The 25,277-nt window shown below is 42.9% G+C and overlaps 1 protein-coding gene across 2 annotated transcripts in view; it reads right to left on the bottom strand.

Annotated features, from left to right (window-relative positions):
• Positions 1-516: 516 nt before the first annotated feature.
• wsb1 (WD repeat and SOCS box containing 1) overlaps positions 517-25,277 on the bottom strand; it is a 36,272-nt gene continuing 11,511 nt past the window's right edge. For both annotated transcript variants that reach the window (XM_070856999.1, XM_070857000.1), the window contains 8 exons: positions 22,116-22,281; positions 20,327-20,586; positions 18,187-18,318; positions 15,574-15,674; positions 5,862-6,034; positions 4,810-4,923; positions 2,868-2,975; positions 517-1,177 (listed from right to left, as the gene is read on the bottom strand). In XM_070856999.1, the coding sequence (XP_070713100.1) occupies positions 1,015-1,177; positions 2,868-2,975; positions 4,810-4,923; positions 5,862-6,034; positions 15,574-15,674; positions 18,187-18,318; positions 20,327-20,586; positions 22,116-22,281 (1,217 nt within the window). In that variant the 3' untranslated portion in view covers positions 517-1,014. The remainder of the gene's footprint in view (positions 1,178-2,867; positions 2,976-4,809; positions 4,924-5,861; positions 6,035-15,573; positions 15,675-18,186; positions 18,319-20,326; positions 20,587-22,115; positions 22,282-25,277) is intronic.

Raw genomic sequence — 25,277 nt, 5'->3', positions numbered from 1 at the left:
TACTATGAATTCTTAAGCAAAGAACCTATGAAGCAAATACATTACAAAGAGCTTTATATATTCCTTGGATTTAAAAAAATGAACTTTCAGCACCCAAGCTTAAAGAATAAAACGACAATCTAAAATTCTTCTATCTCCATAGCGTAACTGAATCCATGAGCATCCGACTTTACATGACAATATTTTCAATGCCACTGCACCAGTTTTATGTATTGCAACAAAAACCATGAATCACTTTAGGTAGATGGTTCCGTGAATATGTAATGCTTAGCTTTGACTCGAGTTTCCTTAAAATTAGCCTTGAAGGTTTGTAACAACATTAGCACTCGGCCATCACAGATCACTCTCTCATTGAGCAAGAATATTTCCCAGCCCCACAGCTCAAAGGCTGGTCACCTCAACTGGTGGAATTGAGAATGAAACACAAGGTGGTTGGAAACCCGCAGGCCCAATCCACACCTGTGTAGGTCACAACAGAGGGATGAAAACTTTCATACTGAATAAATTACCAACAGATAAAACTTAACCTCTCTTTAATACTTGTACAGAACAAAAAACACATTCACATTTGAATAAAGTAGTTTGCCTGCATTTGCAAATGATGGTTCATAAAAGCAAAACACAAGTTTTAAGTCTTTGGCAGTTGACAGTTTTTCCCTCTGGGCTGCAGACAATGGTAACAAAGAGCCAAACCCTCACATCCATTTCCAACAAACTACATTTACAGAACACCATAAAACAACATTTATATACAGGAAAAGGTAGATTGGACCTCCAGGAGCAGCGGAATAGAAAATTAACCACGGGACAAGCTGATATTTATATATAATGGTACAAGTTTACAGAATATGTACAGTTTTTACAGAAATATGGATCTGTACAAACTGACCATGCTGCAAAGAGCTGCAAATTCTTCGCTTACAAGGCAGCAAAATGCACCGAACTGCTTGTCTGCATCAAATCAATAAAAGCAACTTGCTCCTAAGCCTTCTGAAGTTATGCAGCTCCAACTGGTCAGATCATGCGATAAGTCAGATAGTTGACTATCTTTGGTGGGATGGACAGATTCTCAACACAACTGGTGGCCATCACTCTTCGTAGAGCCATGCGGCAGAGATGCTGAAGACTGGAGACTTGCCTGGGAGTGGCCCAGAAATGAACGCTACCATCTTGCGACCTTGGAGGAGGAAAGAGAAAGCAAACAGAGTTCATATTTGATCCAAGGTCACCGACTACAACATTGTATAAACTTTTAAGAGAGCTCACAGATGTGAAAAGTTACAAAAAACACAATCCCCAAGTTTAATTTACACACCGGGAAGGATATTTGGGGGGGGGGGGGGTGGGTGGGAAGGAGGAGGCGAGATTTGGAAGGAAATCTAGCTAAGTTAACAATGAAATATTTTAAGCTTAAACTGTAATATATGTACATGTGAGCATGCTCACAGATTTGTAGAGCTGTTGAGTTGTGAGCAGATTAGCCGGTCACGTGATGTTCACAAGACTCAATAAAACCTCAGCCAGTTGGTTCAGGGGATTCACAATGAGGCAGGTGGCCGTGAGCCTGGTGGATGAACTGGTAATGTGTAGTGTGATTGTTAAACCTTTGCTAATAAACCAACTAGTTCTTAAGAATTCATAGTAACACATCGCTATTAAGAACCCATGAAGCAAATACATTATATAAACCCTTGCAGATCTCACCTAATCATTACCCAGTAAAGAATTTTCAACAGGGCCATACAAGTGAGGAAAATAGCAGTATTCTCTAAATGTTCTGAAAACAGTTTCAAAATGCAGCCCACAAGTCCAATGCTGTCCATGGTGGAGGGAACATTAGAGTCCACTCAAACAAGACATTCAAGAGAACAACGGCAGGGACCTGAGAGCAATTACCTTCCCACTTTGACAGAACAATGCCAGTCTGTCGACATGCAAAATGAACCTCATTTGCAGAAAGAATATTGTTCATGAGCAAATGGTATTGGATACCAAATTAATTAATTCCCATGGTTACTTAGTTGAAAATCATATGGTTGCAATGTACCAATCCCAAATTTGAAAACATTAAAATTATTGCCAAATCCCACCAAGAAATAAATCGGGCCACCTCAGTTACCTCGATACAAGGATCAGGACAAAGAATATAAATTTACTTTGGTTCAGAAGATTAAAGTTTTTCCTGTAACAATTTAATTTCCCAGAGGCCTTGGCTTTACTTGGAGTTCCAGGCATCGGGAGTGCTCTGTTGTCAGTTTTGAAATCTTTACAATGTCTCCTCAACATTACAAGTCAAAATGACTTAAAAGAAAAAAGACTTGCATTTATATAGCGCCTTTCACGACCACCGGACGTCTCAAAGTGCTTTCCAGCCAATGAAGTACTTTTGGAGTATAGTCACTGTTGCAATGTGGGAAACGCAGCAGCCAATTTGTGCACAAGCAAGCTCCCACAAACAGCAATGTGATAATGACCAGATGTTTTCTTATGTTGATTGAAGGATAAATATTGGCCCCTGCTCTTCTTAGAAATAGTGCCATGGGATCTTTTGCATCCACGAGAGAGCAGATGGGACCTCAGTTTAACATCTCATCCGAAAGACAGCACCTCTGACAGTGCAGAGGTCAGCCGAGATTTATGTGCTCAAGTTCCTGGAATGGGACTTGAAACCACAACCTTCTGATTCAGGCGAGGGTGCTACCCACTGAGCCTCAGCTGACACATAAGCATCGGTACTATGGTAGGATTCTTATCTTTTTCACTCCATGACTAAATTGGGAGTGGGGAAAGAACAAGTAAAAATGCAGCTTGTAAATACTGATTTTTGTGATATGAATCAGAGCTTCACAATGTGTTAAAATACCTACCCTGTAGCAAGAACACTACCATCTGGAGAAAAGGCACAGCATACTCCATTACTTAGAGGAGCAACTTCGACTGGGCAATCTTCATCAATCCCCCAGAATCGTACCATCCTGAAACAAAAAAATTATAGAAGTAGTAATTAGTAACGGTTTATGAAATGGGCACATGTTTTGGTGCGATGACAGCCTAACAAATGCTGCCAATTTTTACACCAACATATAAACACATTACTGGAGATGTTACACTTTAAAACTCCCGAATGCACCAAAAATTTTCATTCGAGTAGATCCGAGGAATATCACTTGGCCGACTGAAGAGCTTGTGCAACTGCATTAAAAAGAAATTGCAGGGAGAAGCAATATTACATTGTTGATGAGCCCTTGCAATTATAGTACACACCGAGTTCAGATAAAACTTGTCTGGGCATCTCATTTTCCATCATAGTTAAACTTCAAAGTTACAGCAACTGCAGATACAGAATTCCAAAGCAAATCTTGGGTTTGGTGCAGTGGTCAGAAAAATGAATGGCTTCATAGAGACACATTATATTACTGCAATTGATAACTTGCAAAGGCTAGCAGAGGTTATTTCATGATTACAATTAAATAATGTTATACAAGGTATTTCAGGGCCAACTTTATAGTAGTTAGCATGCTGCCCGAGAGCTCAACTGCTTAGGCAGTCACGTGATGTTCACATTCAGGTAGAATTTCAAACCTCAAAATTATACAGCTATCTCTGGAGCTGTGCTGCCCTATAAATCGGTGCATGCCTTCCTGTTCAAACCAATCAAGTGCAGGGCGAGATAACCTTTGAATTACCAATCCTGACCAAAGTGGTCAAATATAATTTTATACATTTTTAACAGGTTAAAAATCCAGGAGTACAATGACAATCTACCAAGTTGTGTTGAAACCGGTCATAAAGTGGTTTCAATAATCCACCTCAATAACAGACAGTGAATATCCTAATTATTCTCCAATAAACAATGTTTCACAAATTGGGGTTAATTAGAACCAGGCTATCCTAACTTAAATATGGTAGATAATTAAGACACAGGTTTTCATTTGTGGACAGCCTTTGTCGACTTAAAGAAATGATCAAGCACAAGAAATTCTGAATGGCAACTTCCTTCAGTCTCCATTTCTCACTTCACCACCGCCCTCCAAAACATCGTTTTTGTATCCTGACTGTTCACAACCTCGGTGTTGTATTTGACCCAGAAATTAGCTTCCGGCCACATATCCGCAGCATAACTAAAACCGCCTATTTCCACCTCCGTAACATTGCCCGTTTCATCCCCTGCCTGAGCTCATCCGCTGCCAAAACCCGTATCCACGCCTTGGTTATGTCTAGACTGGACTATTCCAACGCCACCCACATTCTGCCTCGTGTAAACTTGAGGTCATCCAAAACTCGGTAGCCCCTGTCCTAACTCACACCAAGTCCCGCTCACCCATCTCCCGTGCTTGCTGACCTACTTACATTGGCTCCCGGTTAAGCAATGGCTCGATTTCAAAATTCTCATCCTTGGTTACAAATCCCTTCATGGCCTCGCCCCTCTCTATCTCTGTAATCTTCTCCAGCCCCACAACCACCCAGGATATCTGCGCTCCTCAAATTCTGCCTTCTTGATCATCCCTGATTATAATCACTCCACCATCCGTGGCCATGCTTTCAGCTGCCTGGGCCCCAAGCTCTGGAACTCCCTCCCCAATCTCTCCCCCTCCTTTAAGATACTCCTGAAAACCTACCTCTTGGACCAAGCTTTTGGTCATCTGCCATAATTTCTTATGTGGCTCGGTGTCAAATTACTATGCTTTGTCTCATACCACTTCTGTGAAGCACCTTGGGATGGTTTACTACATTAAAGGCACTTTATAAATACAAGTTGTTGTTGTACAAGAATTCAACTACTGCAAGAGGCATTTAATGTTCACTTACTTGTCATCAGCAATGCTAGCAATGTGCATACCATCATGGCAAAAGGCAACAGACCTCACCCAGCGATCATTTGCTCCACCTGCAAATATTGGAGTGGGAGGTGGAAACAGATGCCTATGAAAGGGGAGCAGAAAAAGTCCAATTTACCAAAATATCCCAACCGTTTCCATTTACAAATCAATAAGACGACATGTGTTACATTGCACTTTCACAAAGTAAACCTTGTAGGTGTTTGAAAGGCAAGTTTATTGCCATAGGATTTGGGAGAAAAGCCATATACTGACGAGTAAGGCTAACTGTGAAACCAACCCATTTCCCCCAACATAGGTTGGTATCCTTCAGCAGAAACCTTGATTAGTGGGTATAAGACATTACAGCAAGATACAACAGTCAAACCTACTTTACTTATTCTTCTGGTCAGATAGAAATTCAATTAAAAAGTAGTTATGGCTAACTAAAGTTGATCATTCAGACTGGTGCATAGGTTGTTTAGGCATTAACACTTCATTTTTTGCTCATCAATAATCTCATACTTCTCACAACCCCTTTGCCAATAGAGAGTACCCAACCATCTGGAGCCCCACATAAACCATCACAACTGGCCCCACATAAAATCAACAATAAGCTTGGGGGAGGGAAGTTAGGTTTGGATGTTATAATTACTACTGTACATTTCCAGCTAGTATAGATAAAGTTTGCTGAAATCTTTAACATGACAGGAAACCCATTTCTTCAGTAATCTCCTGCAAACCACATTCCAAATGAAGTGTGCATTAACGCGATGGTGAGCATAATGTTTAAATATGTACAAAAGCAACACCATCAAGCTTCTTCAGATTTACCCTGCAGTGAAAATGTTGCATTAAACCACTTCTGCACAGCATTTCAAAAGCAAGTGTAGAATTATACACATTATCTGAAGTAAAGGCCAGACCAAACATGAATCAACACCTCCAGAAGGGATGGGGAAAGAGATCCAAACCAGCTGTGCTCATAAATGGAACACCCTGATGCCTTACCACATGCTGCAAAAGATTGCTGTGTTCACTCACCCCAGCTCCAACAAAATAGTGCCTGTATATGGATCCCAGACAACAACTCGTGTATCATACGAGGCTGTAGCCAATAGCGCTCCATCAGGGGAGAAATCACATGATACCACATCGTGATGGTGACCTTCAAGTTTACGAACCATGGTGTATTTTTCCATATCCCACAGAAAAACCTGCAATGAGAGAGTCGCACTTTACAGCTCCAGTTTATGGTTAATTTACCCCAAACAAGATCCAGTTAATTTATAACTTACATATAAATTTTCATACAATCAAGCAGTTTGAATTATATAGTACTTCAAAAATTGATGCTCAGTGTCATGACTGCAACTAAAGAAATTTAAAAGGTGATATTTGCAAACATGCCAGCTACAATTCTAACTAGTTATTCTAAATAATGCATCCAATATTTTACTTTTCAAACATCCTCAAAGGACGCAGATATATTTTTAAACAATTTTACAATTTTACAAATTTCTTTTAATTACATCTCCCAATTGAAATTTAACTCTTCAGTAACAAATATATATATGTATATATATAGAAAAAATACAGTACAGGTAACTTAAGCATAACATTTTGTTACTCCAACGGAACCTCCATTCAGAGTTAAAGTTCACGTGTGTTTACAAAACGTTTTCATCAGGAGCGAGAGCCTATGAAACAGCAGATACTGCAAGAGAAAAGAACATTTTTGACGGCCTAAAGGAACAATCCTTTGGCAAACAGCACAAAACTGAGGCTACAACTTTACATTCAGGGTTACATTATTACAGTTACGGTGGTAAATTAACCAGACGATTCAACTAACGACAATCCGCACAGAACGCAAGAGATTACAATTTATTACAGTATGCTGTACGATCTATTATACGCAATATGACTTTTGATGAGGGCACATGAATCCCTTGAACATGACATCCCCTGGACTTATTGGGCCACGTACCCCTCCAGTAGGTAAAGAGGACAGGTGACCTGCTCCCAGGCCTCTCCCAATTCCACTCGAGAACAATGGCCCAGTTACAACTTGGACTCTTCTTCTCCTTCAGCATGGAGCCATCCGGCCTTCGCCTGGCACCTCCCACAGCCGTATAGAAGTCATTGCAATAGAAGAATTAAAGCGGTGCCTTCCCCACCCCCTAAACCTGTGGCACTGCACAGCATGATGGCATTACTAGAATCTAGGTAGTCTTCGGACAGGATCACATACAGCACTTTTCCTCAGGTATCTGTGAATTACAGCTTAAAGGTCGAATTTAAGGTAAGATACACATGGCTTCAGTGGAACACTGGCTCAATCATCAAGTAACCCACCCAAATATACGATGCAAGGTAGATTTAGAACATACTAACTGAATTTTCCCTTTGGCCATTAACAAAAATCTGCTGAACGAATTTAATTTAAGAAGTGCATTCTCAAAAAAAGAAATTGCTAATAAATGAATTAAAATGTGCGGTGTGTTCTGTACGTGTTTAACAGTTAGATATGAAGTCAACAATTGTGATTTTAAATAAACATTGTTGTTTTGTGTTATACGCAGCAAATTTTACTATGCAAAATAGCAAACAGATTTCAACTCTCCAAAAATTACAAAATGTCACTGATGTTGCAGCTAAATCGTGTGTTCCTCTCACTCTGCAACTTTCTCTTGTGAAGTGTGATTTGTGCTGGGCGACAGTTGCTCAGGCACTGGCTACCCTCCAGTACCACACCCAAGAAACCGGTCAAATGCTAACCTAGTGCCAACAAGCTGGACTGCATCATAACAGAGCACGATACTGTCTACACCTGAACTTCAGGCGAGCAAGCTTATTGGAAGGCTTGCGATCAAAGGCAGGAACTCTGACCCCCTCAACTCGGGGGTGGCAAGACTAATTACAGTAGTCCTACCACAGCCCTGGCTGAGGTCAGCTAACTCAGCAGAGAGCAAGGATTGAAGCAGGAACTGTCCTAGTCAGCCTGGCTCAGCTGGAATGAAGCCCAGGCTCTTTAATCTACTCGCCAAGAGAGAGAATGTAATGTGATAGCAGAAATTGGCTCGGTACAGATTTCATTTAATCACTGGCTACTGTGTACAGATGGCCATTTTACAACATTGCACATTTCTACGTTCTTCAGAAATAGAAATACTATACACACTGCACGTTTAAAACAGTATTTTTAGTCGGCAGCCCAGTGGTGCAGCAGGTTGGTGCTCCAATGGGAGTTTTACAACATAGGTTCACACTTGTGATTCCCCACGCAGCATTCCCGATCTTACCCGGGCTGTCTGGGGGAAAGGACCAAGCTGAAGCCAAGGACTTCCCAACAAGGAGGAAGAGGGAGGGGAGGTGGGGTGAAAAAAAAAAGCAAAAAACAAGGAAGTTTTCCTGGGCTGCTCACACACACCTTCTGGTAACATTGTCAGAGGCCAGGGAGCAGGTCGCCTGCCCACCCTCTGTCAGGAATGGTACATGCTGCGGGAGATCTAAAGAGGAAAAAAATACTGAGTAAAATGGGGGAGAAAGGTTAAATATTTCTGTTAAAATGTTCAGTCGTATGTAGTTACCCGCAACTATTAACAGACAGAGACTGGGCGATTCATATTACTGCTTTTGAAAAATCACCACAGTCCAAGATCCATCACTATATCAGAGACAATATTGTGAAAGTTACATGTCTTACAAAAGCTTACGAGATTCATTACAAACGCAGGCGAGGGTTTGTTGCTCATGTGCTTGCCAGCCCACAATTTTTCAATATTCATTTTAACTGGCAGGAAAACTGTGGCCGTCAAGCGCAGAAGCCAAAAACCCTAGTCTGGTAGTTTTAAAATACTAGTCGCACTAGCCACAACCTGCCACACAAGGCAGCTTTAGAAGCATAGGGCCCAAGTTTCCACAAGAAAAAAAACAGGCGCCCCTCCGAGCTGGGCGCCCGTTTTTCGCGCCTAAAACGGCGCCTAAAAAAATCCTCGGTATTCTGCACCTACCTGTAGGTCCTGTGGCCCTCGGCGCAGCCAGCACGAGCTGTGGGGGGGCGGAGCCAGGTCCCTGCGCTGAAAACAGTGCCGGGACCTCTGCACATGCGCGCTACTGTCGGCACGCAAGTGCAGTAGCTCCAGGCGCCGAACTGTGTGGGAGGGGCCCGAAGCACACAGCCCCTAGCCCTGGCCCAATGGCCTCACTGGGGCTGCGTGAATGAGGCTCCTCCCACGGCCAGCTCCTGCTCCCCGCCCGACCAGACCCGACACCCGCTCCCCCTCCCCACCCCCGACCCGACCCCCGCTCTCCACCCAGAGACCCGACACCCGCTTCCCCCCCACCGACCAGACCCGACCCGACACCCGCTCCCGCCATGACACCCGCTCCCCCCCCCCCACACTCCTGTTCCCCTCTCCCCTCTCCCCTCTCCCCTCTCCCCTCTCCCCTCTCCCCTCTCCCCTCTCCCCTCTCAGCGGCACGAACTGCTGCAGAATTCTCCCTGGCTGAAGCACTTTCACACAGGTAGGAAGATGGTTTATTTAATCTTTTCTTGGCTTATAAATGTTTATTCAGGTTGGATTTATTTGTATAATATTTGTAGAAGTATAAATAAGGATTTATTGTCGAATTTATTGAGTTTCCCCCTCCCCCCCCCCACCTCGTTCTGGACGCCTAATTTGTAACCTGCGCCTGATTTTTTAATGTGTAGAACAGGTTTTTTCAGTTCTACAAAAATCTTCACTTGCTCCATTCTACTTTAGTTTGGAGTACATTTTCACTGTGGAAACTTTCAAATCAGGCGTCAGTGGCCGGACACGCCCCCTTTTGAAGAAAAAATTCTGTTCTAAACTAGAACTGTTTTACCTGACCAGAACTGCAGAAAAAAAAATGTGGAGAATTGCGATTTCTAAAATAGTCCGTTCTCCACCAGTTGCTCCTAAAAATCAGGCGCGAATCATGTGGAAACTTGGGCCCATAAAAATTTTCTGGAAACAGAAAAAAAAGAGAGAAGTGCACAGCAACTAGCACCTGCTTATATCTTGCTCCCTTATCCTTGGTAAACATTGACCAGCCTTGTAGTCAGTGATGCTTTCAGCACAGCCACTGCCCTTCTCTGTGCACCTCTGTGCAGCCACGACTGGATAGGCGAGTACTCTAAACTTCAATCAGATCAACACTGCTGCCACCACCAGAGAAAGCAAAGGAAAACCACAACTGGAAATAAAAGCAACTAAAAAAAAGCAACTACACTTTATATGCAATCTATTAAAATGGGGCTCCCCTGGTGGCTGAGTCAAAGAGTGTGCTGTGTACTGAGAAACTGAGCCATGAGACCACACAAGGCCAGATTCCACGGCATGCTGTCGTCTATTAGGGAGGAGACACTACAATTGATCTTAGCTTGCGTCTTAGGCCAAGGAAAGGGAGATGGGATGAGCAAAAACCAGAACCATTGACGTTACGGCGCAGGAAGAAGCCATTCAGCTCCTCACGTATGCTGGCTCTTTGAACAGCAAGACTCCTAATTCTAGCAGTGATTCCTTCTGAAAAGTACAAAATGGACATCAGGAACTGGCCTTTGCCATAATGCCACCCCATGACAAAAAAGCCAACTGCCCAGGCTCCTATTAATGGTTACTTGGACAAGGCACTTCAGGATAAGTCCCCAAACAGGAATCTTCACCTTTTTTGGTGATGTTGGTGGTCAGGAGGGAAGGATTAACTTAATAAAAACACAGCCACTGGAATGTCACACATTTGGATCCATCTCTCTAGTCAGCTGGTAACCTCAAATGATAAGTGAACTATAAATCCACGCATGCATTAACTTGGCCAAGATGCTACTTGTACACTCAAATCTATTTTAACCTGCTTAAAGATTTAGGTTAAAACATATGAAAATTTACAATTTGAGCCAATCCTAGCTACGACTATATATTTACATTTCAGTAATTCTAATGGACCACAATTAAGCTAAAAACTACACTCAACCTTTCTTTTAAAAAAAAACATTACCAAAGATGCAGAACCGAAAGTTTAAATTTCAGGAATACTCATTCAAAACGGGCACCCAGAAAAAAAAATTCCACATTAAGATTTTAAAATGGCACTTCGATTTGCTCGGCCCAAATGACTGGCAGCACAACTTGCGTTGCATAGAATAAAAAACTACTAAATTTGACATGCTGCGCTGTATTAGGGTCAGGATAGTAATGAAATGATTGGAGGCTTTAAAATAAACTCAATTTAAATTGGTGTTAGTTTCCCTGCTATTCTCGCCCCTCCCCAAATGATCTCGGAGCAATCCTGAAACATAAACAGAAGTTCCACAGCATAACCATGAACTTTACAGCCTGTATTATTCACAGCTTAAAGTTTGACTATTGGATTTTACGGACTCTTCAAAATTCTGAAGCAGCATTAGTCAGAATTGGACACGTGATACTGAATGATACCACTGAAGGAGGACGAGAGGTTCAGAACAAAAAAAAATGCACACGGATTGCAAAATAATGCACTATTTCAGTAAAAAAAATATATACTCTGTTGTAGAGCAGAACTCGTCCTGCTTGTGTGATTATTGTAGGTCAGAAATTAAACACTTATGATAATTCTAAAGTAATGGTACCAAAGGAAGCAGCTAAATTGGAATTTGGAATAGTAGTAGTGAAGTTGGGGACAGCATCAAACAAGAAATAAGGGATGTGTGCAAGAGAGGTACAGCAGCAATCATGGGCGACTTTAATCTACATATTGATTGGGCTAACCTAACTGGTAGCAATGCGGTGGAGGGGGATTTCCTGGAGTGTATTAGGGATGGTTTTCTAGACCAATATGTTGAGGAACCAACCAGAGAGCTGGCCATCCTAGACTGGGTGATGTGTAATGAGAAGGGACTAATTAGCAATCTTGTTGTGCGAGGCCCTCGGGGAAGAGTGACCATAATATGGTAGAATTCTTTATTAAGATGGAGAGTGACAGAATTAATTCAGAAACTAGGGTCCTGAACTTAAGGAAAGGTAACTTTGACGGTATGAGGCGCGAATTGGCTAAATTAGACAGGCAAATGATACTTAAAGGGTTGACGGTGGATAGGCAATGGCAAACCTTTAAAGATCATATGGACGAACTTCAACAATTGTACATCCTTGTCTGGAGTAAAAATAAAACGGGGAAGGTGGCTCAACCGTGGCTAATAAGGGAAATTAAGGATAGTGTTAAATCCAAGGAAGAGGCATACAAATTAGCCAGAAAAAGCAGCAAACCGGAGGACTGGGAGAAATTTAGGATTCAGCAGAGGAGGACAAAGGGTTTAATTAAGAGGGGGAAAATAGAGTACGAGAGGAAGCTTGCCGGAAACATAAAAAATGACTACAAAAGCTTCTATAGATATGTGAAGAGAAAAGATTAGTGAAGACAAATGTAGGTCCCTTGCAGTCGAATTCGGGTGAATTTATAATGAGGAACAAAGAAATGGCAGACCAACTGAACAAGTACTTTGGTTCTGTCTTCACAAAGGAAGACACAAATAACCTTCTGGATGTACTAGGGGACCGAGGGTCTACTGAGCAGGAGGAACTGAAGGATATCCTTATTAGGCGGGTAATTGTGTTAGGGAAATTGACGGGATTGAAGGCCGATAAATCCCCAGGGCCTGATAGTCTGCATTCAGAGTACTTAAGGAAGTGGCTCTAGAAATAGTGGATGCATTGGTGATCATTTTCCAGCAATCTATTGACTCTGGATCAGTTCCTATGGACTGGAGGGTTGCTAATGTAACACCACTTTTTTAAAAAAGGAGGGAGAGAAAATGGGTAATTATAGACCAGTTAGCCTGACATCAGTAGTGGGGAAAATGTTGGAATCAATCATTAAGGATGAAATAGCAGCGCATTTGGAAAGCAGTGACAGGATTGGTCCAAGTCAGCATGGATTTATGGAAAGGAAAACCATGCATGACAAATCTTCTGGAATTTTTTTTGAGGATGTAACTAGTAGAGTGGACAAGGGAGAACCAGTGGATGTGGTGTATTTGGACTTTCAAAAGGCTTTTGACAAGGTCCCACACAAGAGATTGGTGTGCAAAATCAAAGCACATGGTATTGGGGGTAATGTACTGACGTGGATAGAGAACTGGTTGGCAGACAGGAAGCAGAGAGTCGGGATAAACTGGTCCTTTTCAGAATGGCAGGCAGAGACTAGTGGAGTGCGGCAGGACTCAGTGCTGGGACCCCAGCTCTTTACAATATATATTAATGATTTAGATGATGGAATTGAGAGTAATATGTCCAAGTTTGCAGATGACACTAAACTGGGTGGTGGTGTGAGCTGTGAGGAGGACGCTAAGAAGCTGCAGGGTGACTTGGACTGGTTAGGCGAATGGGCAAATACATGGCAGATGCAGTATAATGTGGATAAATGTGAGGTTATCCACTTTGGGGGCAAAAACACGAAGGCAGATTATTATTTGAATGGCAGCAGATTAGGAAAAGGGGAGGTGCAGCGGGACCTGGGGGTCATTGTACATCAGTCCTTGCAAGATGGCATGCAGGTACAGCAGGCAGTGAAGAAGGCAAATGGTATGTTGGCCTTCATAGCAAGGGGATTTGAGTATAGGAGCAGGGAAGTCTTACTGCAGTTGTACAGGGCCTTGGTGAGGCCCCATCTGGAATAGTGTGTTCAGTTTTGGTCTCCTAATCCGAGGAAGGACGTTCTTGCTATTGAGGGAGTGCAGCGGAGGTTCACCAGACTGATTCCAGGGATGGCTGGACTGACATGAGGAGAAACTGGATCAAGTGGCCTTTATTCACTGGAGTTTAGAAGGATGAGAGGGGATCTTATAGAAACATAAAAGATTCTGACGGGACTGGACAGGTTAGATGCGGGAAGAATGTTCCCGATGTTGGGGAAGTCCAGAACCAGGGGACACAGTCTTAGGATAAGGGGCAGGCCATTTCGGACTGAGGTGAGGAGAAACTTCTTCACTCGGAGTTGTTAACCTGTGGAATTCCCTGCCGCAGAGAGTTGTTGACGCCAGTTCGTTAGATATATTCAAAAGGGAGTTAGATATGGCCCTTACGGCTAAAGGGATCAATAGGTATGGAGAGAAAGCAGGAAAGGGGTAATGAAGGAATGATCAGCCATGATCTTATTGAATGGTGGTGCAGGCTCGAAGGGCCGAATGGCCTACTCCAGCACCTATTTTCTATGTTTCTATGTTAAAGCTTAATTAAAAAGCGAACATCGCATCATAAGAAAGTAAGAAATAGGAGCAGGAGCAGGCCATTTAGCCCCTCGAGCCTGCCCCACCATTCAATATCATGGCTGATCTGATCCTGGCCTCAACTCCACTTCCCCGCCCGCTCCCCATAACCCTGGACTCCCTTATTGTTCAAAAATCTGTCCATCTCTGCCATCAACACAGTTCTCATTTCATTTTCAAATGCCTTTTAACTGGACTGACTCGTCCCCAATACATCAGACATCAAACCAATTTTGGAGTGTGTACACAAACATAACTGTAGGTAGATTTTCCCCAGGTTGCCAACAAACAAAAAAAAATTGTCAAAACATTAGAGAAAATTGCACCCGATCTGGTCTTACATTTTTTTTCTTGGGTGGTGTGGTTACTGAACTTAACAATACTGTGTGCATAGCCCTAGAGGAGATTACAGCTGCCTCATTTATAATCCTGCATCAAACATGAAGACAATGTAACAAAAATAGTGATCTGGGCAACACAGCATTTGGGGCTCCCGATATGCGGTGTTAAGATGAACAAGGCGGCTCCTGATAAGAAACAACAGGGCAAATGGGCCTGTGGATCCCATGCATTTACCTAGGGATTGAAAAAGAAGCAATCACCCAGAGTCATTCTTAATATCTCCACATCCCCCCACCCCTTTACTTTATGGTTCAATCTAGCCGAGACCTTGGAGTAGGTTCCTCAACTATCCTCTTGGCCAGACACAGCAGAAAAGATTTTTTAATAAACAGTCAACAGACCAGGAAATAAACATGTTTTTTGGGGAAGGAGAGATTTTTTAAATTTTTTTTAAAATCATTTATTTTTAAAGATACTGTCCCCAAAAGGAGCATTAAACGACAAGTATTAATTGAAATCAAATCTCAACTCTTCTGTCCCACTTTCCCCCTAAGTTTTTACGGCAATATCAGCAGCAAAAAAAAGCAGGAGTTTACATTTAAATCGGCTATTCCGATTAGGATATTGGTCCAGAACCAAGTCAGAAAAGAGTCACTTTAAAAAAAAAATGAAATCATTGCACGAACGTGAAGTCACATCCAATAGTCAAACCAGAAGATATTTTCAAACATCTTCTGCATACATGCTCTGCAGCAAGGTGCTGAAAACTTAATTTAAAAAGCAGCTTAGTGCAACCTCTCAATTATGGGCACGATGCTAAAATGCAGTAATACAGCCCGAGGACTGGACTAGCAAAATGCTACTACCATAGTTAAAGCTTGAAATCGACATTTTAGTTACGCATTTGGAAAGACTTCTGCATGTTGCAATACTATTCTGTACACAATACTTGTCTAACTACAAACAGTACATGTTGATGACACCTCTGAGCAAGTTCTAGCTCTAAAAATAAGTATTAAATTGATTGAGATTCTACAACATAAAATCAGCACAATTAACATGCCAGATTATAACCACTCTAATTCATGCATCAAACAAGACAATTTTTGTTTTAAAAAAAAAAAGAGGAACTTCTAAACGTACCGCTTTCCCAGCTCCAACAGAGCAGAGAATGCTTGAATCTGGGGAGAAGGCACAGCAATACACCCAGTGATGGTGTCCCCTCAGTACCGTCACCATATTGCCTGTAAAAGAATTAGAGATAATCGAATCTAATTGTTTAAGATGGCTCAGTCCAATCAAATACTGTCGCCCAACACAAACAGAAGAAATAGGAGCTGGAGTAGGTCAGTTGGCCCTTTGAGCCTGCTCCGATCTTCTACCACAACTCCACCATCCCGCATTATCCCTATATCCCTTAGTTCCCCAAAATTTATTGACCTTTGCCTTGAATATAATCAACGACTGAGCTCTCACATTTACCCCATCTCAGTGAGAGAGAGAGAGAGAGGAGAGAGAGGAGAGAGAGGAGAGAGAGGAGAGAGAGGAGAGAGAGGAGAGAGAGGAGAGAGAGGAGAGAGAGGAGAGAGAGGAGAGAGAGGAGAGAGAGGAGAGAGAGGAGAGAGAGGAGAGAGAGGAGAGAGAGGAGAGAGAGGAGAGAGAGGAGAGAGAGGAGAGAGAGAGAGAGAGAGGAGAGAGAGGAGAGAGAGGAGAGAGAGAGAGAGAGAGAGAGAGAGAGGAGAGAGAGAGAGAGAGGAGAGAGAGAGAGAGAGAGGAGAGAGAGGAGAGAGAGGAGAGAGAGAGAGGAGAGAGAGAGAGGAGAGAGAGGGAGAGAGAGGAGAGAGAGAGAGAGAGAGAGAGAGAGAGAGAGAGAGAGAGAGAGAGAGGGAGAGAGAGAGAGAGAGGAGAGGAGAGAGAGGAGAGAGAGGAGAGGAGAGAGAGAGGAGAGAGAGAGAGAGAAAAAAAAGAGAGACAAGGCTCCCTACACCTCTTCGGACAAAACTGAAGGAGTGACATACAAATATATCTGCTTTCAGGAAAAGAACAGACCAACTCCCCCAAGTTAATTTGCTCATGGTCCTCGAGCAGAAACACAGGAGCTGGCAAACATCCAGAAATATGAAAATCTAGCAAAAGTGCAGCTCCCAGACTGAAAATTGTGCTTGGTGTTATATTGATAGATCATAACTTGCACAGGTTAACTAGGCTGACTAACTGTAGTGGTACTTGATGGGTTTGTCATGCCTGTGTCACTGTGGTTCCTGCACCACTGGACAAGTGGTATTGTGCCCTGACAAAGGGCTCAAGGTATGTGCCGCATTGCTCGAGAATGCGGAGAGTGCAGATCAGGACTGAGAAATGCACCCAGCCACCATGTGATCTCCAAGCCCTGATCAGTTTGGTGGTCTGGTACTGGTTAAAAGATTTCTGGATGGCACCCCAAATCTCAAGAAGCTTCTGGAAGAGGGGGGGGGGCAGGAGGGGAGCAATTCTCATCTGAGGCAAATAATCATGGTCTTCTGGAAGATTTACCATTCCTTCCAAGGAAATGAAACATATTAAGGAAATTGATAATTTAATAACCAAAATGTTTCTCTCAGCTTCTCTATTCTCAATACTTTTCAGCAGAAGTCACTTGATCGTATCACAGTATAGAAACCCCAGCCAAATTTCCCCTCCCTAGCTGACGAAGTTCAGATTATCCTGCACATTTTATAAAGGAAACTGGTGGGTTATTAAAACAGGAGCATATGGGAACAGGAGTGGGCCATTCAGGCCCTCGAGCCTGTTCTACCATTCAATTACACTATGGCTGATCTGTACCTCAATTCCATATTCCTTGGTACACTTGCCGAACAAAAATCTATGGATCTCGAGACTTCAAAATGACAACTGACTCAGCACCCACAGCCTTTTGAGGAACAGAGTTCCATATTTCCACTAGCCTCCCTGTGAAAAGGTGCTTCCTAATTTCATTCATAAATGACCTAGTTCTAATTTTAAGATTATGCCCCCTCGCTCTGGATTTCCCTCACCAGAGGAAATAGTTTCTGTATTTACCCTATAGAATTCCTTTATCATTTTAAAGACCTTGATTTAAAAGACATGCTTTAACACCTGTGAAACTAGAGTACACAAACAAAGTTTACAAAACCGGTTCTCAGAATTTAACCCTTTAAAGCCAAAATCATTCTGTTGAATTTATGTTGTACCCCCTCCAATGCCAATAGATCTTTCCTGAGATCGGCACTCAAAACTAAATGCAGTACTGCAGATGGTATCTGACCAATGCTCTCCACAACTGAAGCATCACTTGCTCATTTTGTATTACATAGGAGATTACAGCTTAGAAACAGGCCATTCGGCCCAACTAGTCCATGCCAGCATTTATGCTCCACTTGAGCCTCCTCCAGTCTTTCCTCATCTAATTATCACACACCATTTCTGTCGAGTTTAGGTGGTGTTAAAGGGTGTTTTTATGATAAATATATAATTTTATAATCGAGGTCTTTATGATAAAGGGATTCGATAGGGTAAATACAGATAAAACGATTTCCTCTGGTTGGGGGCATTCCAATCCCCTTGATATAGAGGCCAATGTTCTATTAGCCTTTTTGATTACAAAAATGTTCGCATCGCCAGACAGACATTCAATTTAATTAGTCACAGAAAACCAGATAGGAGTTCCAAGCCTACAGTTAACAAAGGAAAAATCTCTCAAAATTGGTGCGAGTGTAAGTTTAAAAAAAAACTTACCATCATCCTTAAGGTCCCAGACCCTCACTGTTTTATCTCTCGATGCAGATACCAAGATAAGGCTGCCATCGGGTGCAAAGGTCAAATCACGAACAATTTCAATGTGGTCCATCAAATTAAGAAGGAATTTACCTGCAATGTGAAGATTATATAGGAATTGAAATATGTGGAAAGTCACTAGCTAAAGGCAGTGACCGGCTTCAGAGCTCAATGTGATCAGCAGGAATGGCCCTCAATGAGAGACCGTGGTTGGACCGTCATTTCAAGATGTCAGCATTTTAAACTTTTAACAGTTATTCTCACAAGTTACACTTAACAGCAAAGTTCTGCTGAATTTACTTCCTTCAAAAAGAATATCAGATGGTAGGTCAAACCATTTAAAAACTTGTAAATTAGTCTACTGTGCTTTCTGACCTACATTGGCTCCCAGTTAAACAACGCCTCGATTTCAAAATTCTTATCCTTGTTTACAAATCACTCAATGGACTTGCCCCTTCCTATCTCCGTAATCTTTTTCAGCCTCACAATCCCACATTTCTGCACTCCTCAAATTCTGCCCTCTTGAACATCCCTCATTATAACTGCTCAACCATCGGTGGACATAGCTTCAGCTGCCTGGGCCCCAAGCTCTGGAACTCCCTCCCTAAACCTCCACCTCTCTCTCCTCCTTTAAGCCACTCATTAAAACCTACCTCTTTAAACAAGCTTTTGATCACCTGCCTTAATTTCTTCTGTGGCTCGGTGTCAAATTTATCTGTAACACTGTTGTGAAGCACCTTGGGACCTTTTACTATGTTAAAGGCACTATATAAATAAAAGTTATTACTGACACCAGCACGATGAGGATAGAGGAACAGAAATCCACTACTGTAATAATGTATTTATGATGGTCATGGTGCAACAATGAAACAATCCTATTGGGCCCCAAGAACAAGAGATAAAACAAGCCCCATTACAATATGACTACTTAATCCACGGAGCAAGTTAAATACTTAGCAGCATGTAGCTCAGCAGTCTTCCCCGCCAAAGACATAGCTGTATGTGTGAAGTTAAACTCTATTATACTACCTTTTATTGAACAAAAATGATTAGCTAGTATATATTTTATTGCAGACTGCAGCAGACACACTGCAAAAACTGACACGCGTGTCCTTTTTACAAAAATCATAGTTCTGGGTTATCTATAGCTTTTTCTTGTGCTCTACCAAGTGATGTTGAAAATGTAACCCTATTGAGACAGTTGTTTTATTTAAAGAACACACTAAACACACAAGAGTGCTTCAAACACTTAATGTTGTCCTTTATTTCTCCGGACATACACCAAGGCATTGCTCCAACATGTGTGGGAAGGTTAGTTTATGGACATGAAAATGGAAAATAAAAGGGTAGTGATTGAACCAGGGAAGAGTGTTTGGAGGATCTGACGGTCTGTGACTTTTCATTTGGTTAAGCATACAATTATTAGTCTCCCTACCCTTACATAAACAACAGCAAAAGTCTTGCCACTGAAGAATGATCACGCTGTAACTACAATACAGCAGAGGTGCAGATGGCCTCTCCAAGGTATGCCCACAACTACTTCAAAGTAAGAACAGTTAGGAGGACAAGATATCAGTTTAAAATTAGTGAAAAGCAAATTTAACATATTAGAAGTACCAAAATTGATTCCATGCCGAGTTAGAAAACTATTGTTGGGCAGTATTTAAGGTTTCAGTAGTCAGTTAGGGAAGGGCACGAATCTGCTGATGAAAAATGTGAACAGGATCTCACACTCTATATGGTAGAATAGTCCATCAGCAATCACTGTTTATGCTCAACTGGACAAAGGCTGCTGGTGCTCATGGAATGACAGCCAGACTACCTTCATGAAATGGATACCCAACATTCCAATTGAATGGAATGCCCCACAAAATGATCAGAAGGGTTCAGATGGCCAGCAGTTTGCTGAAATATTAAATAAATGCACTTAAAAAAATCACACTAAAAGAAATAATATAGATTTTTTTTTTTAATTTTAAACTCAGTCTAATCTGCAGACACGGGTAAAGTGGCTAGTTTATGCACATTTTCAAATGGAGTTGTCATCTTGACAAAGTTGGAACGAATGATTAGAAATAAAGTCTACAGAACCTTGCATTACCTGTGTACACATCCCAAATCTTGATACGTCCGTTGCTCAAACCAGTGGCCAGCAGAAGCTGGTCCTGGCCAAACTTGAATCGGTGCCATTCAATGTTCACACAGCGACTCTGTTTTTCGGGTACAGAAGAACCAAAAGCAAGGGCCCACACAATATCTCCACAATCTATCGTATGCTCCTCTGGCAGGGTCCTCTGAGCATCACCGGTTTGTTTTCTGGGACTCTTGCTGCCTGTATTATTGTGCTCATCATTACACAATCTTTTGGAAAGAATAAAAGTTCAAAGTTAGTATCAAGAACAAATATCTTAACCGGTCAACGTAAGCCTATAAATTATTTCAAACTATAATATTTATCTTGGAAAGCACAAAGTTAGGCATCAGAACTGCAGTACGTGACCTACAAAAGGACAAAAGTCACAGCATGTGTTTTTTTCCATAAGGAAGCAGCACAGCAAGGGGTAAGGCAGTTGTTTTTAATCAGATTTAAATGTTAATCATTTTCTAGACATAAAAACAAGTTAGCGTTCAGACATCACGAGATGTTTTGAAAAATCTTTCCAATTGCATTGTCCGTTTTCCACTAATGGTTTACCAAATAAACATCTTGTGCTCATCTTCCCCATTAATAGAACCAGCTGCACCCCACATAAACCGAACATATTGCTGCTGTCTTATCACTGTTGTAAACTTATTTCCAAGCATGTTGCACATAACATGAAAATTGATAATGTAACTGTCCTTCGTTTCTGGTCAGAAAACAAAAGACGTTTTGTGAAACCAACAAAGATCTTTGTTCTTGAAAAGCTGGTGCAGTTACAAGAGGTCCAAGACAATATAGCAAAAACAGCAAGTACAGGCAGACCTCGTTTGAAACAAGATCCAATTTATTATAATTGCTCGAGCTCAAACTTTTGCACTATTCAGAGTAACACAAAGCTACCCAATATCAATTTAGCAGTTGGTGTTAAATATCCAACTCCACACAAGCAACTGACACGTGTACGGAGGGTGGACACTATTCAACCGCCACATAGAATGAGTTGGCATTTCTTCAATGCCACAATCATTTAATCACAGGCTGACCACTTCTAATTGTAAGGCACACCAATTCAAATCCACACCATCTCTTCTCTCCTTCCATTAATCCTTCATTCCTGCTCATGCTAGACTATGATTCAACCAGACACAGCAGGTCTTATTTAAATCACCCTGATTACACCTTTTTTTTTTAAAACTTGCCTGGATGGGTACCGCTGTAACAACAATCAAGAAGCTCAATACCATCTAGGACAAAGCAGGCAGCTTGATTGGCACTCGCCCCCACCCCCCACCACCAGCGCACCGTGGCTGCAGTGTGTACCATCTACAGGATGCACTGCAGCAACTTGCCATGGCTTCTTCGGCAGCACCTCACAAACTGTAACCTCTACCATCTAGAAGGACATGGGCAGCAGGTGCATGGGAACACCATCATCTCAAAGTTCTCCTCCAAATCACACATCATCCCGACCTTGACATAAATTGCCATTCCTTCATTGTCGCAGGGTCAAAAGACAGACATTTGAGCGTGGATGTTCAGAGTCAAGCCCAATCTTGTCCCTATCTTGGGGAAGAGAGTGGAAAAGACATGGAGGGGGAGGATGATGATTTCCTCCATATGGTGTAAATTTCTCTTTTGAAAGCCACATGCTTGAAGAAATAAACTCAACTGATCAATTCTTGATAGGAAAATGATTCTTTTGCAAATAAAGAAAATTTAAGGAATCATCTTCTAATGGAATACTCACTTATTTTGCTGCAGAGACCAAGGAACCAACTTTACTACACGATGACCTTGAGACCATGCAAAATACGAGCCATCTGGTGCAAAAGCAACAGTCCAGGTTTCACGGCCAGACTTCTGTTCAAATGGAGCAGCAGGTGTCCAAAGATTAGCAATTAGCCGGGCCTGTGCTGCAGGAAAGAAAGACAACGGAATATTAAACCACAGACTAAACTCAGTAAAGCGGGCAGTTTTATTCAGCACACACTCGCCCATAACTAAGAAGAAGCTGTGCGCTTGTCTATGGTAAGGTGGGGCAGATCAGAGCAAAAGGAACATGTGCAAGTTCTGACTCACCACTATCTTCCAGCAGTTTAGGGCTGCAGAGAAAGGCCTGGAGTGGAAAGCTAACAGAAATGGGAGCGATTCTAACCTTGAAAATGGTTTGGTGCTTCAATCCCATGGTTGGGGACATGTTGGGGGAATAAGTCAAGTTCCTAACCCTCAGCTCTCTGCAGTGACACCTGCTGAAAAGTGCATCAGACGAGGACAAGAGACTCTGTTGTGATGCTGCCCACACTCTGCTCAGCCTAACATGAATAATGACCACTTGGAGAAGTACTAGCGAGAAAATGGCACCTGTGGAGCAGACTGCAGCAAAAGAAAACCCGATAGCCATTATAAAAATGTGGTCATCGCTTGTAAAGTCACATGGTATCTGCAATCAAAACATTTACCACTAAAATATTAACCCCATTTTACAGAAGTCAAGCCAAATATTTCTTATACCGATTATTACCATGCAATAACTTCCTTGAGTCAAGATGTCCTCAGCTAATAGGTATATCAGTATTTGGGCATATCACTAGTGTCTGTAAAGTTGAAGTACACGCACCATGGGAAATTTTCTCCAATTTGTACTTGGTCCAGAGCATACAATGAAAGTCACATTCTAATTCACAGACACATCCAAACTTGGCCAGACTGACAATCCATGTCACTATTAATTCAGAAAAAAATCTGAACACTTGTACACTCATAGGGCCCAAGTTTCCACATGATTTGCGCCTGATTTTTTAGGAGCAACTGGTGGAGAACGCACTATCTTAGAAATCGCAATTCTCCACATTTTTTTTTTCTGCAGTTCTAGTCAGGTAGAACAGTTCTACTTTAGAACAGAATTTTTTCTTCAAAAGCCACTGACGCCTGATTTGAAAGTTTCCACAGTGAAAGCGTACTCCAAACTAAAGTAGAATGGAGCAAGTGAAGATTTTTGTAGAACTGAAAAAACCTGTTCTACACATTAAAAAATCAGGCGTCCAGAACAAGGTGGGGAGGGAAGGGAAGTCATTAAATTTTATAATAAATACTTATTTATACTTATACAAATAAATCCAACCTGAATAAACATTTATAAGCAAAGAAAAGATTAAATAAACCATCTTCCTACCTGTGTGAAAGTGCTTCAGGCAGGCCTTTCGGGACCGAAGGCTGAACGGGCCGGCCCGAGACTTCAGGCAGGGGCCCGTCCCCTGCACCGATTTACAGGTAGGTGGCGTTGGTTGGGTCGGGTCAGGGAGGTTCGGTTCGGGTCGGGGAGAGAGAGAGAGAGAGAGAGAGAGAGAGAGAGAGAGAGAGAGAGAGAGAGAGAGAGAGAGAGAGAGAGAGAGAGAGAGAGAGAGAGAGAGAGAGAGAGAGAGGGGGGGATAGAGAGAGAGAGAGAGGACGAGAGAGAGAGAGAGAGAGAGGACACGAGAGAGAGAGAGAGAGAGAGAGAAGAGAGAGGAGGACGAGAGAGAGAGGACACGAGAGAGAGAGAGAGAGGACACGAGAGAGAGAGAGAGAGGACACGAGAGAGAGAGAGAGAGGACACGAGAGAGAGAGAGAGAGGACACGAGAGAGAGAGAGAGAGACCGAGAGAGAGAGAGAGAGGACACGAGAGAGAGAGAGAGAGGACACGAGAGAGAGAGAGAGAGACACGAGAGAGAGAGAGAGAGGACACGAGAGAGAGAGAGAGAGGACACGAGAGAGAGAGAGAGAGGACACGAGAGAGAGAGAGAGGACACGAGAGAGAGAGAGAGAGGACACGAGAGAGAGAGAGAGAGACACAGAGAGAGAGAGAGAGGACACGAGAGAGAGAGAGAGAGAGAGGACACGAGAGAGAGAGAGAGAGAGAGGACACGAGAGAGAGAGAGAGAGAGGACACGAGAGAGAGAGAGAGAGAGGACACGAGAGAGAGAGAGAGAGGACACGAGAGAGAGAGAGAGAGGACACGAGAGAGAGAGAGAGAGAGGACACGAGAGAGAGAAGAGAGAGGACACGAGAGAGAGAGAGAGAGAGGACACGAGAGAGAGAGAGAGAGGACACGAGAGAGAGAGAGAGAGGACACGAGAGAGAGAGAGAGAGGACACGAGAGAGAGAGAGAGGACACGAGAGAGAGAGAGAGAGGACACGAGAGAGAGAGAGAGGAAGCACGAGAGAGAGAGAGAGAGGACACGAGAGAGAGAGAGAGAGGACACGAGAGAGAGAGAGAGAGGACACGAGAGAGAGAGAGAGGACACGAGAGAGAGAGAGAGAGACACGAGAGAGAGAGAGAGAGGACACGAGAGAGAGAGAGAGAGGACACGAGAGAGAGAGAGAGAGGACACGAGAGAGAGAGAGAGAGGACACGAGAGAGAGAGAGAGAGGACACGAGAGAGAGAGAGAGAGGACACGAGAGAGAGAGAGAGAGGACACGAGAGAGAGAGAGAGAGGACACGAGAGAGAGAGAGAGAGGACACGAGAGAGAGAGAGAGAGGACACGAGAGAGAGAGAGAGAGGACACGAGAGAGAGAGAGAGAGGACACGAGAGAGAGAGAGAGAGGACACGAGAGAGAGAGAGAGAGGACACGAGAGAGAGAGAGAGAGGACACGAGAGAGAGAGAGAGGACACGAGAGAGAGAGAGAGAGGACACGAGAGAGAGAGAGAGGAGAGAGGACACGAGAGAGAGAGAGAGAGAGAGAGGACCGAGAGAGAGAGAGAGAGAGAGAGGACACGAGAGAGAGAGAGAGAGGACACGAGAGAGAGAGAGAGGACACGAGAGAGAGAGAGAGAGGACACGAGAGAGAGAGAGAGAGGACACGAGAGAGAAGAGAGAGAGGACACGAGAGAGAGAGAGAGAGGACACGAGAGAGAGAGAGAGAGGAC

The sequence above is a fragment of the Pristiophorus japonicus genome, chromosome 16 (genome assembly GCF_044704955.1).
Source record: "Pristiophorus japonicus isolate sPriJap1 chromosome 16, sPriJap1.hap1, whole genome shotgun sequence".
NCBI lineage: Eukaryota > Metazoa > Chordata > Chondrichthyes > Pristiophoridae > Pristiophorus > Pristiophorus japonicus.
This window is presented reverse-complemented; position numbering and strand designations above follow the sequence as displayed.